This window comes from Pelodiscus sinensis, chromosome 11 (assembly GCF_052426305.1).
Source record: "Pelodiscus sinensis isolate ZL-2025 chromosome 11, ASM5242630v1, whole genome shotgun sequence".
Classification (NCBI taxonomy): Eukaryota; Metazoa; Chordata; order Testudines; family Trionychidae; genus Pelodiscus; species Pelodiscus sinensis.
This window is the reverse complement of record NC_143062.1, coordinates 11,965,332-11,979,616: the sequence shown is the minus strand read 5'-3', so window position 1 is coordinate 11,979,616 and position 14,285 is coordinate 11,965,332. Positions and strand designations below refer to the sequence as shown.

Below are 14,285 nucleotides of genomic sequence, written 5' to 3'. Positions count from 1 at the left end.
AAAATATATATTGGCATTGGAAAAGGTTCAGAAAAAGGCAACGAAAATGATTAGGGGTTTGAAACACATCCTATAGAAGAGAGATTTAAAAAGACTAGGACTTTTCAGCTTAGAAAATAAAAGACTCGGGGGGATATGTTTGAAGTCTATAAAATCATGATTGGGGTGCAAAAAGTGAATAAGGAAAAGTTATTTGCTAGTTCCCATAACATAAGAACTAGGGGTCACCAAATGAAATTAATAGGTAACAGGTTTAAAATAAACAAAAGGAAGTTTTTCTTCATACAGTGCACAGTCAACCTGTGGAACTCTGCAGAGGAGGTTGCGAAGACCAGGACTTTTAACAGGATTCAAGAAAGAACTAGACGAATTCGTGGAGGTGAGGTCCATCAATGGCTATTAGCCAGGATGGGTAGGAACGGTGTCCCTGCCCTCTGTCAGAGGCTGGGAATGGATGACAGGAAAGGGATTGCCTGAAGATTCCCTGTTCTGTTCACTGCCTCTGGGGCATCTGGCATTGGCCATTGCCGGAAGACAGGATACTGGGCTAGACGGACCTTTGGTATGAGCCAGTGCGGCCGTTCTTATGCTCAGATGTCTACATTTATTCTAGCACATGTATGCCCATTGTAATGGACCAGGTCGCCCCTCCCGCGCGGGGAGGCGGTTCTGCGCCCGCTCGCCCCGCCTCACGCAGGGCGGGGAGGGGGGTCTCAGGCTTGGCCCGCGGGCGGGCAGAGCCCCACGCCCCGCCCCGGCCGGCTGACGGGATCGGAGCGCGCCCGCCGCTTCCCGCTCCGCGAGGGGCCGCCGCGCGCGCCATGGGCTCCCGGGACGTGCTGCGCGAGACGGCGCGGCTGGCCTCCTCCAGCGCCCTGCTGCAGGTACCCGCGCCGCGCGCCAGGCCCGTCCGGCTGAGCGCGGCCTCCCCCGCGCGCCGCGTCCCGCCCTCGCGCCCCCGCCTCCCCCAGAGCCGCGCTCTGCCCCCTGCGGCCACTGGAGCGTCAGTCCCGTGTCCCTGGGCCCGGCCTGCTGCAGTGCCAGGCCCCCCCGGCCCCAGGCGGGAGAGCACCGGCACCAGCAGCTCGCACCTTGGCCCCTGCTCGGGGGGGGGGCGAGGCTCTTGGTAGCGGAGCCGCACCCCTGCTGGGGCTTCTTCCTCAGAAGCCGCATCTGGGAAGCAGAGCAATGCTTCCCGCCTTAGTCCGTTTGTGCTTCCAGTGCATGCAAGGTGCCATTGCCCCTCGGGGCGTTTCTTCCCTAGACGTAATCCCCCCCTTTCCCGATGAGCACTGTGAGTTGTTTCCAGTATATCAGTGCTAGGAATTGGTGGTTCTCAGCCTTTCCAGGTGACTGGACGCTTTGAGGAATCCAAGGCTTGACCCCACTGCCTGGGCCCCAATTCCTGCCACCTGGGGCTAAAGCTTGTAATTTAGCTTCACAGGCTCCCTGTTGTGTAAGGCCATAGGCAGTTGTCCTGGTTGCCACTTCTTAATGCCGGCCCTGCACAGACACTGCCCTTAACTCCACCCTTGACCCCATTGAGAGTCACAGCCTCTATAATGAAAAACAGTGGGGCAGATAAGTTGACATAGGGGTGGTTGAGAACCACTCATTTAGATAGCAAATAGTAAAAATTGTTGCCTGTGGCAGAGTCGTCCTTACGGTACAGGGAATTGGGTGACTGCTCTGGGGCTGGAGCAGCCACTGGCAGCCTTCATGCCAGAACCTCCCCCTGCTATCACCTAGTTTAGTGATGGGCAATGTAGCCTATGACTGGCATGGTCAATGTTGTGTGCAGTCAGCATGCACCTCCGTTCACATGCATGTCATTTTAGGGAAAAAACCCTACGTAGATGGAAAATAGTGGAATTTGCCAGCACTGCATGTGGGCAGTGATACATAAAATATCTCTCAGGCTGCACATGATGGGTCACGTGGGCTTCAGGTTGCCTACTACTATCCTGCTGCCTGTTGTGGATCAGCTGTTTTGCGGCCTCAGGAGGCATTGGGAGGAGGGAAGAGGAGTGAGGGCAAAGTGTGCTTGGTAGGGGGTGGAACTGGGCATGGAAGGGGTAGGGCAGGTGTAGGGTGGAGCTTTGGTGGGAAGGAGTGGAGTGGTGGTGGGGCTTCGGCGGAGTTTGAGGGGGGGAGAAGAAGAAACTCGGCACCTATGTCCTGGGTCCTGCACCCTCCTAGGGGTCGCCCTGGTCCATGGGCTTAATCCTGTGAGATACTGGACACCTGGTGTTAGCTGAGTGCACATACTCATCAATTTCAGTGGGAGTTGAAAGAATTCAGTGCCTTTCAGAAGGTGCTTGGACCTGTGCAGGATCTGGTTGCTTTTTAAGATTGATCTTGGCCTGTATGTGAAAACAACTAATACAACTTATTCTGTGTGTTTTCTTGACAGATATTGTTTCGAGTGATTACTTTTGGCTTAAATGCATTTACTCTCCGCTATGTATCGAAAGAAATTATTGGCCTTGTGAATGTAAGGTAATGAAGAATAGAATTCATGGTAGATGATTCCAAAATAGAAGTTTGTCACATTGTTCCTTTTCTAAATATAAATAAGTACCTGGGCGTCAAAAGTAAATATTACTAGTAACACTTCAGACTTTTAAAATCTAATTTATAATACTTTTTGATATTAATGCTGTTTGCTCCTTGGATTTCTCTATCCATTTTACTTTCTGCTTCATGGACTAGCAGACTAAGTTAAATATTTAGAGCTATTTTCAGTGATATTAGAAAGAGTTCTGTGTGAATTTTGATCTATACAATGATATGCCTGTAATCTTGTGATAAGAGTAGCCAGAATGTTCAGTTTTGAAGTTATAAATGAATAACTATCTAATAGATTCTTAATATTCAATATTTATAGGTACACAAATCTTAAACCAGTTAGGTGAAATATTCCCTTTCCTCCCAACTTGCTTAAAACTTATCTGGTTAAGATTGGATTATCCATTTGAAAAACACTGCTGTACCCTTATTCTTTTCCTGCCCTTCAGGAGAACTGTAGGTTAACTATATATCACATCTAGGCAAACTGTATGTTAACAATATATCACAGCTAGGGAAATTGTATTTTCTTTTCCTCATCTATATTAAAATGTATGGTATCACCACATTTTCCCTCACTGTTGGTCAACCCTCTGTTAGAAATAAGTTTTGCTCCACATATGTTTATGGATAATTACATAACATAGCTTTATCTGCTTTTGTGCTGGGGTGAGGTAGAATGTTTACATTGCTTTGTGTACCTGAAAGAATGAAACTGAAGAAGTTTTTCTACCAAGCAGTTTATGTTTTTACTCAGTGTTTTATCATTCTCAGTACTGTCTCAGACCTGTTTAAGGCTGGGTCTACACTACAGACCTATACTGGCATAACTACATCGGTCCAGGGGGTAAAAAATCCATATCGCTGAGTGACCTAGAGATACTGACCTAACGCCCATGTACACAGTGCTATGTTGATGGGACAGAGCTTCTCCCGTAAACATCTTGGGGAAGTGGATTAACTACACTGTCAGGAGAAGCAGCATCTTCGCTAAAGTGCTATAGGAATCACTTTCTCTTTTTATTCCCTTTCTTTAGGCTAACACTGCTTTATTCAACAGTTGTTTTCTTAGCCAGAGAGGCATTTCGTAGAGCTTGTTTGAGTGGCAGCACAAAGCAAAATTGGACCAAAACTATTAATCTTTTGTGGCTGGCGTAAGTTTCCTTTCAAGATTCTTATTAATTCCAATCTGTGTGTAAAAGCATTCACTTCAGATATCCGAGTACTTATAAAGATGAAAATATGTCTTTACCTAGCTAGATTACTGTTCCATTATGTAGCACGTTATGATCTCCTCAGCTGCAGCCCCAGGACAAAGAATCAAGGAATTAGATTAAATGGGGTTAATGATTCTTACCTCCTCTTTAAAAGGATTTTGAAAGCTACTGATGAAAAGTGCTGTATGAGTTAAGTTGTAATGTTTATACTGTGCTATGAGTACCCATGGACTTGGCTTCTTTTGGAGCTATACTGGGGATGTAAATTCCATAGTCAAGATACACACAAGGGAAAATTTGATTATTTAGGAATATGTTGTTAGAACTAAAAGTATTAGACCTAAACTCTGTAGAGGTTCTTATTGCTCATCACTGTTCTACCTAAACACCTTCTCATAGTGCCTTAAGCTCTGTGCCTAACATCTGTCACGTGTGTTTGCTTAACCTCTTCCCATGTGGAGAAGTAAAACCAAAAAAAATGAAGGTTTTAATTTATGTGGAAGATTCAAGCAAAAGTAGGAGCCTAGCCTACATGCCTAGCAGCCAAAATGGAGTGTGTGTTGTTTCTTATTACTTAGATTCTTCAGGCTTGTCTATACAGACTATTAGTTTATGGCAAGATGAGGTGTGAATCTAGCCAGCACAAACCTACTGTGCACTAAGTGTCCATGTGGACCTTGCTGACACTCCGTGACACTTCCTTAGCGTTCCTTACTTTATTTGCCCTGCTTTGAAATGGAAGTAGATTAAAGCACACTAAAGAATTGCTAGTGTGTGTTAGTAATGTCCACATGAGCATGTAGTGTGCCCTCCAGCTTGTTGTGAACCAAGTGCTGCTGTAGATAAGCTTTTTATTAATTAATTAATTTTATTATTGTTTAACTTATATTGTGTTAGTAGCTGAAGCCAGCCAATCAGGGCCCTGTTGTATTAAATGATGTAAAAATATTGTTACTGTCCATATCGCTTAAATTTAATTACAGATTGTTTTTTCAGATATGGTAAAACACATAGCTAAAAAGGCCTCTATTTGTATAAAATAAATAGTGCAGTCATCCATAATTGAAATTATGATGGTAATTATAATTTGGTTTACATTGTTAATACTAAATCTCTAAGACTACGTCTACACTACATGGTTATTTCAGAATAAGCTATTCCGGAATAGTTATTCCGAAATAGCGTATTTTGAAATGGCATGTCTATGCTGCAGGGAAGCCTCAAAATTAGTCCGAGGCAGGCTTTCCTAATGTAAACGTGGTAATTATAATTTGGTTTACATTGTTAATACTAAATCTCTAAGACTACGTCTACACTACATGGTTATTTCAGAATAAGCTATTCCGGAATAGTTATTCCGAAATAGCGTATTTTGAAATGGCATGTCTACGCTGCAGGGAAGCCTCAAAATTAGTCCGAGGCAGGCTTTCCTAATGTAAACGTGCTATCTCGATTTACAGCCCCAGAAGGAATAACTTAAAATTGCACTGGTGAGGGGCTATTTCGAAATAGCAGAAGTGGAATGTTTACACATGCCTTATTTTGAAATAGCTATTTTGGAATAGGTGGTGTTCTTCGTAGTTTGAAGTTCCCAGAAGTTGGATTAAGCCGTCCATTATTTCAAAATTATTTTGAAATGATGGAATTGCTGTGTAGATGCTCGCATATTTATTTTGGAATAATGGCCGTTATTCCAAAATAACTTTGCTGTGTAGATACACCCTAAGAGAAAGCAGTTTTTCCTACTTGCCTGTGTGTTTCAGGGGCTTTTAATACGGCTTTGTTTCCAGTCCATGTTATCACAGGGCAAGATAAATTGTACCGTAATTCCTATTTCTATACTTTTATTTTACTAGCAGGATAATGCAATATTCATTAGTATATTGTAACTTATTAAAAGATTTAGTGTCTTTTTCTCTAGTCTTACTGAAGACTTGCTTTTTCAGAAAGAAGGCTCAGTCTTGCATGGTTGTACGTAGGGATGTGAAAGGTTAACTGGTTAACCGGTAAGCATCATCCTAGTTAACTGGTAACTGGTGGGGGCTGGAGCAGCTTCCCGCCTGCTGCAGGCAGGGGTTTGCTCCAGCTCGGCCTGCTGCAGACAGAGGCTGCTTTCCTCTGGAACAGCTTCTGTCTGCGGTGGGCTAGGGCACCCTGCAGGCAGGAGCTGCTCCCTGTCTATACTGGCAAGTTACCATGCTGACACTTTCTTGCTCAGAAGGGTGAAAAATCACCCTCTGAGCACAGCAAGTTTCTGGCACAGTAACTTGCCAGTGTAGACAGCCTCCCAGTGGTGGGAGCTACACCCCTTGTGGAGGTGATTTTTTCCTAAAGTGCTTGGAGAGCTTTCTCCTAGTGCTGGCACTGTAACCACACTGTCACATTAAACTAAGTGTGGAAGCACTTCAATGCTGCAGGTGTAGACAGAGTCTAAGTTGGATAAGCCTGTAAAAAGAGATGAACAGAATTTTAAAAAGAGCTATTTAAAATAACAGCAACAAGGGGCAGGTTTGAGTTTTTGAGGGGTTTTTTTGAGGGGGAGAGGTTGGAGCAGTTAAAAAGTGGGTTGAATGGTTGTTTTGAACATTTTCTTTTAGAATGTTTAACATGTTTATGTAAATATAATCATAAAAAATGGAATATATATACTTGCATCCTGTAGTATCTATTTGAATATTTTAGTTTTAAATAGCAAAATAAAAACTTCATGTTTTCCTTCTCTTTTACTTGCAATATGTGATCACTTAATTTTTTTCCTGTTTAGAGAAGCACCTCTGTAACACAGAAAAACAACTTATTTGACTTTATTTATTTATTTAAAGAGTTCCTTTGGGGGTGTGTTGGTCACTATTCCTGGGCTGGATCTGGCTACGGTTACTTGAAGTTCCTGATCCTAATGTGGTTCCCTACTATCAGATTGGAGTAGTTGCATTTGGTCTTTCTGCAGTGGTTGAACTTCTAGGAGAACCATTCTGGGTTTTGGCACAAGCACATTTGTTTGTAAGGCTTAAGGTTAGTAAAGTGAGCACTATACTTACGTGTACTGAGCAATGATAGATAAAGTGTTGATTGAGGTAGCCAAAGATGACTGGAGGACTTAACCATATACCTCTGAATGAAGTTAGACTAGTGTGATAAAAACCTTTGGCTTTGAATGTCTAATACTTAATATTTAGCATATGTATTTAAATGTACATACACAGAAAAAGTCACTATGCTGTTTTTGTACACTTTAGGTCTTCTGACTCATGCAGTTGGTAGTGAATCTGTTTTTTTTTTCTCTTTTTTAAGGTAATTGCTGAAAGTCTTTCGGTAATCTCAAAATGCGTGTTCACAATTATTTTAGTAGTTCTATATCCACAATGGGGGCTTTACATTTTTTCTTTGGCTCAGGTAAGTTTTTTCTTTGTTCTCGTCTGTATATTTGTAATTCACTGCTGCTGCCTCTTGGACTTAGCCATTAACTAATTCTGAAAGTAAGAGGAAGAAGCTTTTGCAATATTGTACGGAATACTGTTCTTGTATATAGATGTCTGCTACAGACTTAGCATTGTGACTGATCAATTTAGTGCTAGCGAAAACACATGACATGTTTAATGTATGCATGTACATTATCCAAATTAGGGCCACAAGTCGCTGCCCTTCCTTCCCTTCCCCCTGCCTCCCCAGCACTCCCAGTCCCACCACCAGACCACCTTGTCCTGGGCTCTGTGTCCCAGTTTTGTGAAGTACAACATATATACATTTAAAAGATAACTATAAATTTGGCTGCAAATTTCAACTGTTTGAATAGTTTATAAGCCTCTTTCCCCTATGTAAGTACTTGTGGCACAGAACAACACAATAAAAGAAAATATTCTGTACATTAAATTAAAGTCTGTAAATAAATTAAAGCTTTATAATTGGATATCTGCCAGGTAGGACAAATGACTTGGACAACACAAGAGGAAAACACTGCAGTGAAAGACTTGTGGGGTCTCAGAGCCTTGGCTCCAGACATCTACACTGCACTTTTTAGCCTTGCAGCCTGAGACCTGCGAGCATGAATCATTTGACCAGTTACAGCCATGCTGTAAATCTTTCATTGCAGTGGTGAGGAATCTCTTCTGGGTCGGGGGCCTCTGACACACAGAGTAATCAGTTGGGGGCCACACACAAATGAAAAGCAAAGAAAACAAAACAAAAACCCTGCATGGACGTGGCCCCCAGATGATAAGCAGCAAAGAAAAGACACTCCCCTCACTAATGCAGTTCAAGGTGCCAGGGTTCCCCTCTCACTCTAGCACTGTGACAAGGCTCAGGGCTTCACCCCAGGGCTGGATTAACTCTTCTGAAGGGCCTGGGCTAGTAGATTTTTGTAGGCTCCTCCTGGGCTCTGGGGAGAGGTTAAAAAGAAGGGATTCAGTTTTTGGGAGGAAGCTGCTGGGGATGAGGATGCAGGGTCTGGCAGGTGATAGGGTGCAGGAGAGGGGTGGGGAACAGAGTGTGGGCACGAGTGGAAGCAAGAGTGGGATGGGTCGTGGGGTCTGGACAGGATGGGGTGTGGAAGAGGTCCGGATGGGAGGAGGGTGCGGGGGGGCGGAGGGGGACAGGTGATTGGAGCTCCTACCTGGCATAGCTACCGAGGAGGGAGGGACTGCGGGTGCCTCCATGCTATCTTACACTGGCAGGCACCACCCCCTGTCACTCTCACTGGCTGTGATTCTCCGCCAATGGTAGCAACAGGGGTGGAGCCTGTAAGTCAGCACAGGGGGACAAAAGTTCCCTGCACTGCCATTCCCAGCTCAGAGCTGCTTCCTTCCCTCTCCCACCAGGTAGAGCCTGTGGGCTGTAGGTTCCCTATCCCTGTTTTATTGTAATGTAAGCACAACCAATCGTAAGGTAGAGTGACACAGATTGGGGCTAGTAATGCTAAAAAGTGCTAATTTAAAAAAAAGTTATGAGATTTTTGTGCGTTAAGATTATTATTGATAGTAGTCATTTGGTTTAGAATATTTGTTCGCTGTTCCTTCACCCAGACATTTGACATGTTAGAATAATTGTGCTGTATTTTATTCAATTATTGTTTAGCTAGAAATACTAGTTCATAGTTCTAAATATGTAGTTTATATTGATGATGTTGATAGTTTATATCTTTTCTTTCAGCTTTTGTACACCAGTATTCTGGTGCTGTGCTATGTAATATATTTCATGAAGTTTTTGGGCTCTCCTGAAGCAACAAAGGAATCATTTCCAGTTTCTAAAATGACAGACCTGTTACCCAGCTTGACTGAAGGCCAGGTATATGACAGAGCTTAATGTTTGTAATATTGCAGTCTTTCATGCATGGGGGAATTTCAGTTGGTTTTGCTGAATGAGAATCTACTTGAGCAACACCCACCTTAAGTGTAATTTTGCAGGATGTAGCCTCCCTGCAGAGGAAACAGTTGAGCAAGAATCCCAATTTTCCCAACAGTAGGGAGGCAGAAGTGGGCATCCGTACACGCTAGTTTTCTGCTTGTTTCAGCTTGTAACATTCAGCAGTGGCATGTTGGAGCAGCAATTTCAAGTGGCGATGGTGTTGCCTCTCATAAAACTGCTTGCTGAGTCTCCTCCCAAACTGATGTAATTAATTCTGGCTGCTGCAGGTTTTTTCCACCCTCTCATCCTGTCTCCTCCTTGATGTTCACCTGCCTGCCATGCTGGTTTACCTGCTGCAGACTCAATGGTCATTTTTATGTGAGGCAGCACTGCTGCTCTTTCGCGTATATCAGCAGGGAGGTGTAAGTGTGCAGAGACTGCTGAGTCCCCTCTCCCTGAGCTCCTGTCCAAAATAAGGATGTTAAATTGCAGTTAATTGACTAGTTGAGTAGTAGATGGAATTTCCATTGACTACTCGACTAGTCAATAGGCCCTTCCGCATTCCTCCTTTGAAATATATAGGCTCTTGTACATTTCGGAGGAGGAATGTGGACCTCCGCGTGCAGCTCAGGGCCAGCGGGAAGTCCCGCTGACTCTGGGCTGCATGTGGGTTCTTGCTTTGAAATGTACAAGAGTCCCCAGTGGGGGCTCTTGTGAATTTGAAAGCCACAGTGCCCTCATGGAGCCTCAGAGTCCCCCACTGACCCCGGGCTCCATGCTGCGCTGCATGCCTTATGGAGCCCAGGGTCAGCTGGGGACTCCTCAGCTGATCTTGAGTTCCACTGAAATGCTGTGTGGAGCCCAGGACCAGCTGGGGGTCCCCAGCTGACCCCGGACTCCATGGTGCTTTGAAATGCCGAGGGGCAGCCGCCGCACAGCTGATCCCCGGCTCTGCGTGCTTTTCAATAGCGGAGCCGGGGGTCAGTCCCCAGCTGATCCTTGGCTCCGCTTGCACGGCCCCTTTGAAGTGCCGTTTTGGTCGTTTTCAATCCACTTGTGGCCTTAGTAAATAGTTGGGCTGTCAATTGACCTGCGTTAACGCCTGCAATTAACACAGGACAGGATTAACGCATTAAAAAAATGAACGTGATACTCACAGGCCTTAATACTGTGCTGCCACTCCGGCACTTCAAAGGGGCAGTGCAACATTAAGTCCTGCAATTAACACGTTAATTTTTATAACGCATTCATCCTGTCCTGTGTTAATTGCGTTAATGCAGGTCAATTGATAGCCCAACTATTTACTAAGGCCACAAGTGGATTGAAAACTACTAAGCTAAAGGCACCTGTTTAGATACACAGTAAAGTAATGATGGTTGTTTATTACAGATCTGCACTGCTGATGCTATTGGCATTGCTACTTGCTGTTCCTCTGCAAATAAGAGAATTTTCCTATTATTAATATTGGCAGTTTTTATGTACTGTAGTAGGTAACCAGAAACACTACTGAGTCAGACACAACTTCACTAGTAGCAACAATACATGCATTATCAATACTGCTGACAGCGTCTGAGTTGATGCATTCTAGAATGTTGTAAAATAGAAAAATCTGATTAGTGAGATACTTACATTTTACAATTAGACTGATCAAAGTATAAGGTAGGGAAAAACTTGCATTACTACTGGGGGGAACGGACTAGAGAACTTAAGAAGTCTTTACCATATGTCTTTTTAATTTGAATTTATGAAGAATCATAAGTAAACGTTTCTGTATGTTTGAAATTCATTTTTAATAACTAGAAACTATTTTACTTTGAAACAAGGCCATCTCTTTAAGGATGTTATAACTTCAGTTGCAGAAATTTGTAACAGAATTTTTGTACAAAGCCTTTTTTGGTTCAAGCCCTGCAAATGTATTCAAGAAGTCAATGGAATGTGAAATAACACCCATTAACTTTTAGCCTAAAATGGTACTGCCAGTACATCTAAGCCATAGTGTAAGCTATAGACGCTAACTACATTTTTTTTATGTCAGTCACAATTATTACAAACCATTTCATGCTACCTCACTTGATGAGCTATAAGGGACAGCTAAATCTGTTATTACTAAGAAAGTGCTCATAAACAATATAGAACACTGTAGCTGTGTTGTTCCCTGGATATTTGAGAGACAAGGTGGATGAGATCATATCTTTTATGGGACCAATTTCTGTTCAGCTTTGGACTGAAAAGAGCTCTGTGTAAGCTCAAAAGCTTGACTCTTTCACCAACAGAAGAGAAGTTGGTCCAATAAAAGATATTGTCTCATTCACTATATTTCTAATCTACACATCCAGCCTGACTTAATTAGCTTAATTAACACTTGTCCTTCAGTTCACAGGTAGATTCTTTTGCTGTTGTATATACCCTGGATTCTGTAATATCTCTTTCAACTCATATGAAGTGGGTTTTACCTATGAAAGCTCATGACCTAATATATTTGTTAGTCTCTAAGGGTACGTCTACACTGCATCCCCAGTTCGGGCTAGGGATGCAAATGGAGACGACCGGAGTAGTTAATGAAGTGGGGATTTAAATATCCCGCGCTTCATTAACATGATCTCGCCGGCGCACTAGTTCGACTCACAGCTGATTTGAACCAGGAAGTGCACGCCGGGACTCCTCATTTTTTGGTTTAAGCCCTGCAAATGTATTCAGGGCTTAATACATTTTTTGAGGAGTAACGTTCGGACTAAGGGCTTTAGTCCAAACTAACGCGTCCCGGCACACACTTCCTGGTTCAAATCAGCTGTGATTCGAACTAGTGCGCCGGCGAGATCATGTTAATGAAGCGCGGGATATTTAAATCCCCACTTCATTAACTACTTTGGTCGTCTCCATTTGCATCCCTAGTCCAAACTAGGGATGCAGTGTAGACGTACCCTAAGGTACCACAGGACAACTAATTGTTATTAACAGAAATGGTGTTTCTCATCTCAAAATTAAATACCACAATTTTAAGAAATACATTTACAGTTAAGCAAAAGGGGGCCAAATCAGAGTTTGTCTGCTTTGTAAACACAAGAGCTCAGAGTGGGAATCTTTGTTCCAACTTGTCCTTTGGCTATGATTAAGTTAACCAGGGTTGATTTGCCACAAATCTCAATATATTAAATGGTTCATTGTTCACTATTACTGCACTAGGCAACCCCTTCTTAACTAGAGGAGCATTAAATATTAATATTTTGCTTCCTTGGACTTGGAGCAGTTGCATTTGTTCCAATTGGATGTAGAACTTGTTTCTAAATATGGGAAGCATAGTCATCAGCTCACTTTCTCCATGCCTACTACTGCCCCTACAGCTGCACTGCGCCCTCCCTCTTTTCAGCCTTTTCCAGTCATATCCAAGGCAGACTTCATTGAGAACAACTTCCTCAATCTGCTCAGGACTGGCATTCAATTCAAAAGCAACAGAAAACAGAAAGAAAGCTGATTCTTCTTAATGTTTCAGCAGGCCTCATGGTAGAGGGTTAGCAGAGTAATAGTGATGGTGTAGAGAAAAATCTCTTTTGTGGACAGTATACTATAGACTATTACAGGGATGGGCAAAGCCTCTTAGTGGGCCAAATCCGGCCTGCCTAGGGCTTTGACTTGGCCTGTGAGGCAGTTCCAGGCCACACCCCCTAATGTGTTGTCTCAGAGCAGGAAAGGGGCGCGAGCCCTTCTAACTACTGCTATTTAAAGGGTTCACGCCTTCTGCGCCTTGCCTAGCAGCCACAGGGAAGGTGCAAGCCCTTTAAATAGAAACAATTGAAAGGGCTCACTTCTCTTTCTCCCTAACAATACACTAGAGGCGCTGGGAGCTGCATGCCCTTTCAGCTGTTTCTATTTAAAGGGCTCTTGTGTTCCCTGCATCTGCTAGATAATGCATTGCTCAACAGGTGCAGGGAAGGTGCCAGCTCTTTAAATAGAAACACTTAAATAGAAATACTTAAAACACTCTAGCGCATTGCTAGGGAGCCAGAGACACGAGCCCTTTCAACTACTTCTATTTAAAGGGCTCGCCTGCTGGTCCTCCCATCTGCTCCAGGTTCCCTTCCATTGGTCAGGGGGCAGGGACCCCAGGCCCAGCAAAGCTCCTGGTAGGGTAGCTCTTCACACTGCCCCTTCCACCCGAGGACCCACCCCTTCTAGCTTGGCCTGTGGCCACTTGCAAAATTTGTGAAGTGCTCTGCATTAAAAAATTATTGCCCATCCCTGGACTATTATGTTGCATCTGTTCTTAGTGTGTATCAAGGGAATCAGCTGCAATATATTGCTCGGTCCCTTCTTGTGCTGTGCGAAGAAGAATCTTTCAACTATTCTTGTTCATTTTGTTTCTGTGCGGTGCAATGCCATGAACACAGATGTTGATCTGTCAGCTTGCAGTAATTAGGTCTACCCTTGTGTTCAGGAATATTTTAGATTAGTCATTAGTGGCAATAACTGAGAGTTTTCCAGGTTAGTACAGGGGGTTAGAGTAGATGGAGGTGGCCTTGATTATCAGAACAATGTATTCATGTGTCACCTTGCAATTCAGATTCTCAAAATGCATTGTCAATGGTTAAATCACAATACTTATGTCTTTCTTGCAGAATGTGATTGACTGGAAAGAAGCTAAGTTGACTTGGAGTTTCTTTAAACAATCATTCTTGAAACAGATGTTGACCGAGGGTGAGTGTGATGTGCACTTTTTGTACCTGTCCAGGATTGTAAGCAAAGAATATGGTTGGTCCTGCCAAGACATGTGGGCAGGTCACCTGATGCTGGAACCCATTTTAGATGTGGTACTTCTCCTTGGGGTAGGGGAAAGAGTTGAAGCTGAACACAAAGGATTGCTGCCATGGGCAAAATCTATTTATAGGCAGGGAGTCAAACTATAGGGGGAGTTGGTAGAGGTCAGACACCAAGACACTTCCTGCTTACCACCAAGATGGCTACTAGAGACATTTAAAACTGAACAGTGGGAAGGATCGAGCCCAAGCTAGTAGGATGCTTAGTTTGTAAGAAAAGATAATTAAAACTACTGTTATGGTAAGAAATTGCATGTAACAAGTTTCTTAGAGCATTAAGCTTAGTTGGTGTATTTTTGCCTAGTGACTGACTTTGATCTGCCTGTTATCATTTGCAACCACTTAAATG

General features: G+C 43.5%; 1 protein-coding gene across 3 annotated transcripts in view; it reads left to right on the top strand.

Moving 5' to 3' along the window:
* The first annotated feature begins 720 nt into the window (after positions 1 to 720).
* Positions 721 to 14,285, top strand: part of RFT1 (RFT1 glycolipid translocator homolog) — a 32,442-nt gene continuing 18,877 nt past the window's right edge. For 2 of the 3 annotated variants that reach the window (XM_075939364.2, XM_089781077.1), the window contains exons 1-7: positions 721 to 884; positions 2,414 to 2,499; positions 3,606 to 3,722; positions 6,608 to 6,797; positions 7,077 to 7,178; positions 8,931 to 9,065; positions 13,739 to 13,817. In XM_075939364.2, coding sequence (XP_075795479.2) covers positions 822 to 884; positions 2,414 to 2,499; positions 3,606 to 3,722; positions 6,608 to 6,797; positions 7,077 to 7,178; positions 8,931 to 9,065; positions 13,739 to 13,817 — 772 coding nt within the window. In that variant the 5' untranslated portion in view covers positions 721 to 821. The remainder of the gene's footprint in view (positions 885 to 2,413; positions 2,500 to 3,605; positions 3,723 to 6,607; positions 6,798 to 7,076; positions 7,179 to 8,930; positions 9,066 to 13,738; positions 13,818 to 14,285) is intronic. The other variant, XM_075939365.2, reaches the window with a different exon arrangement.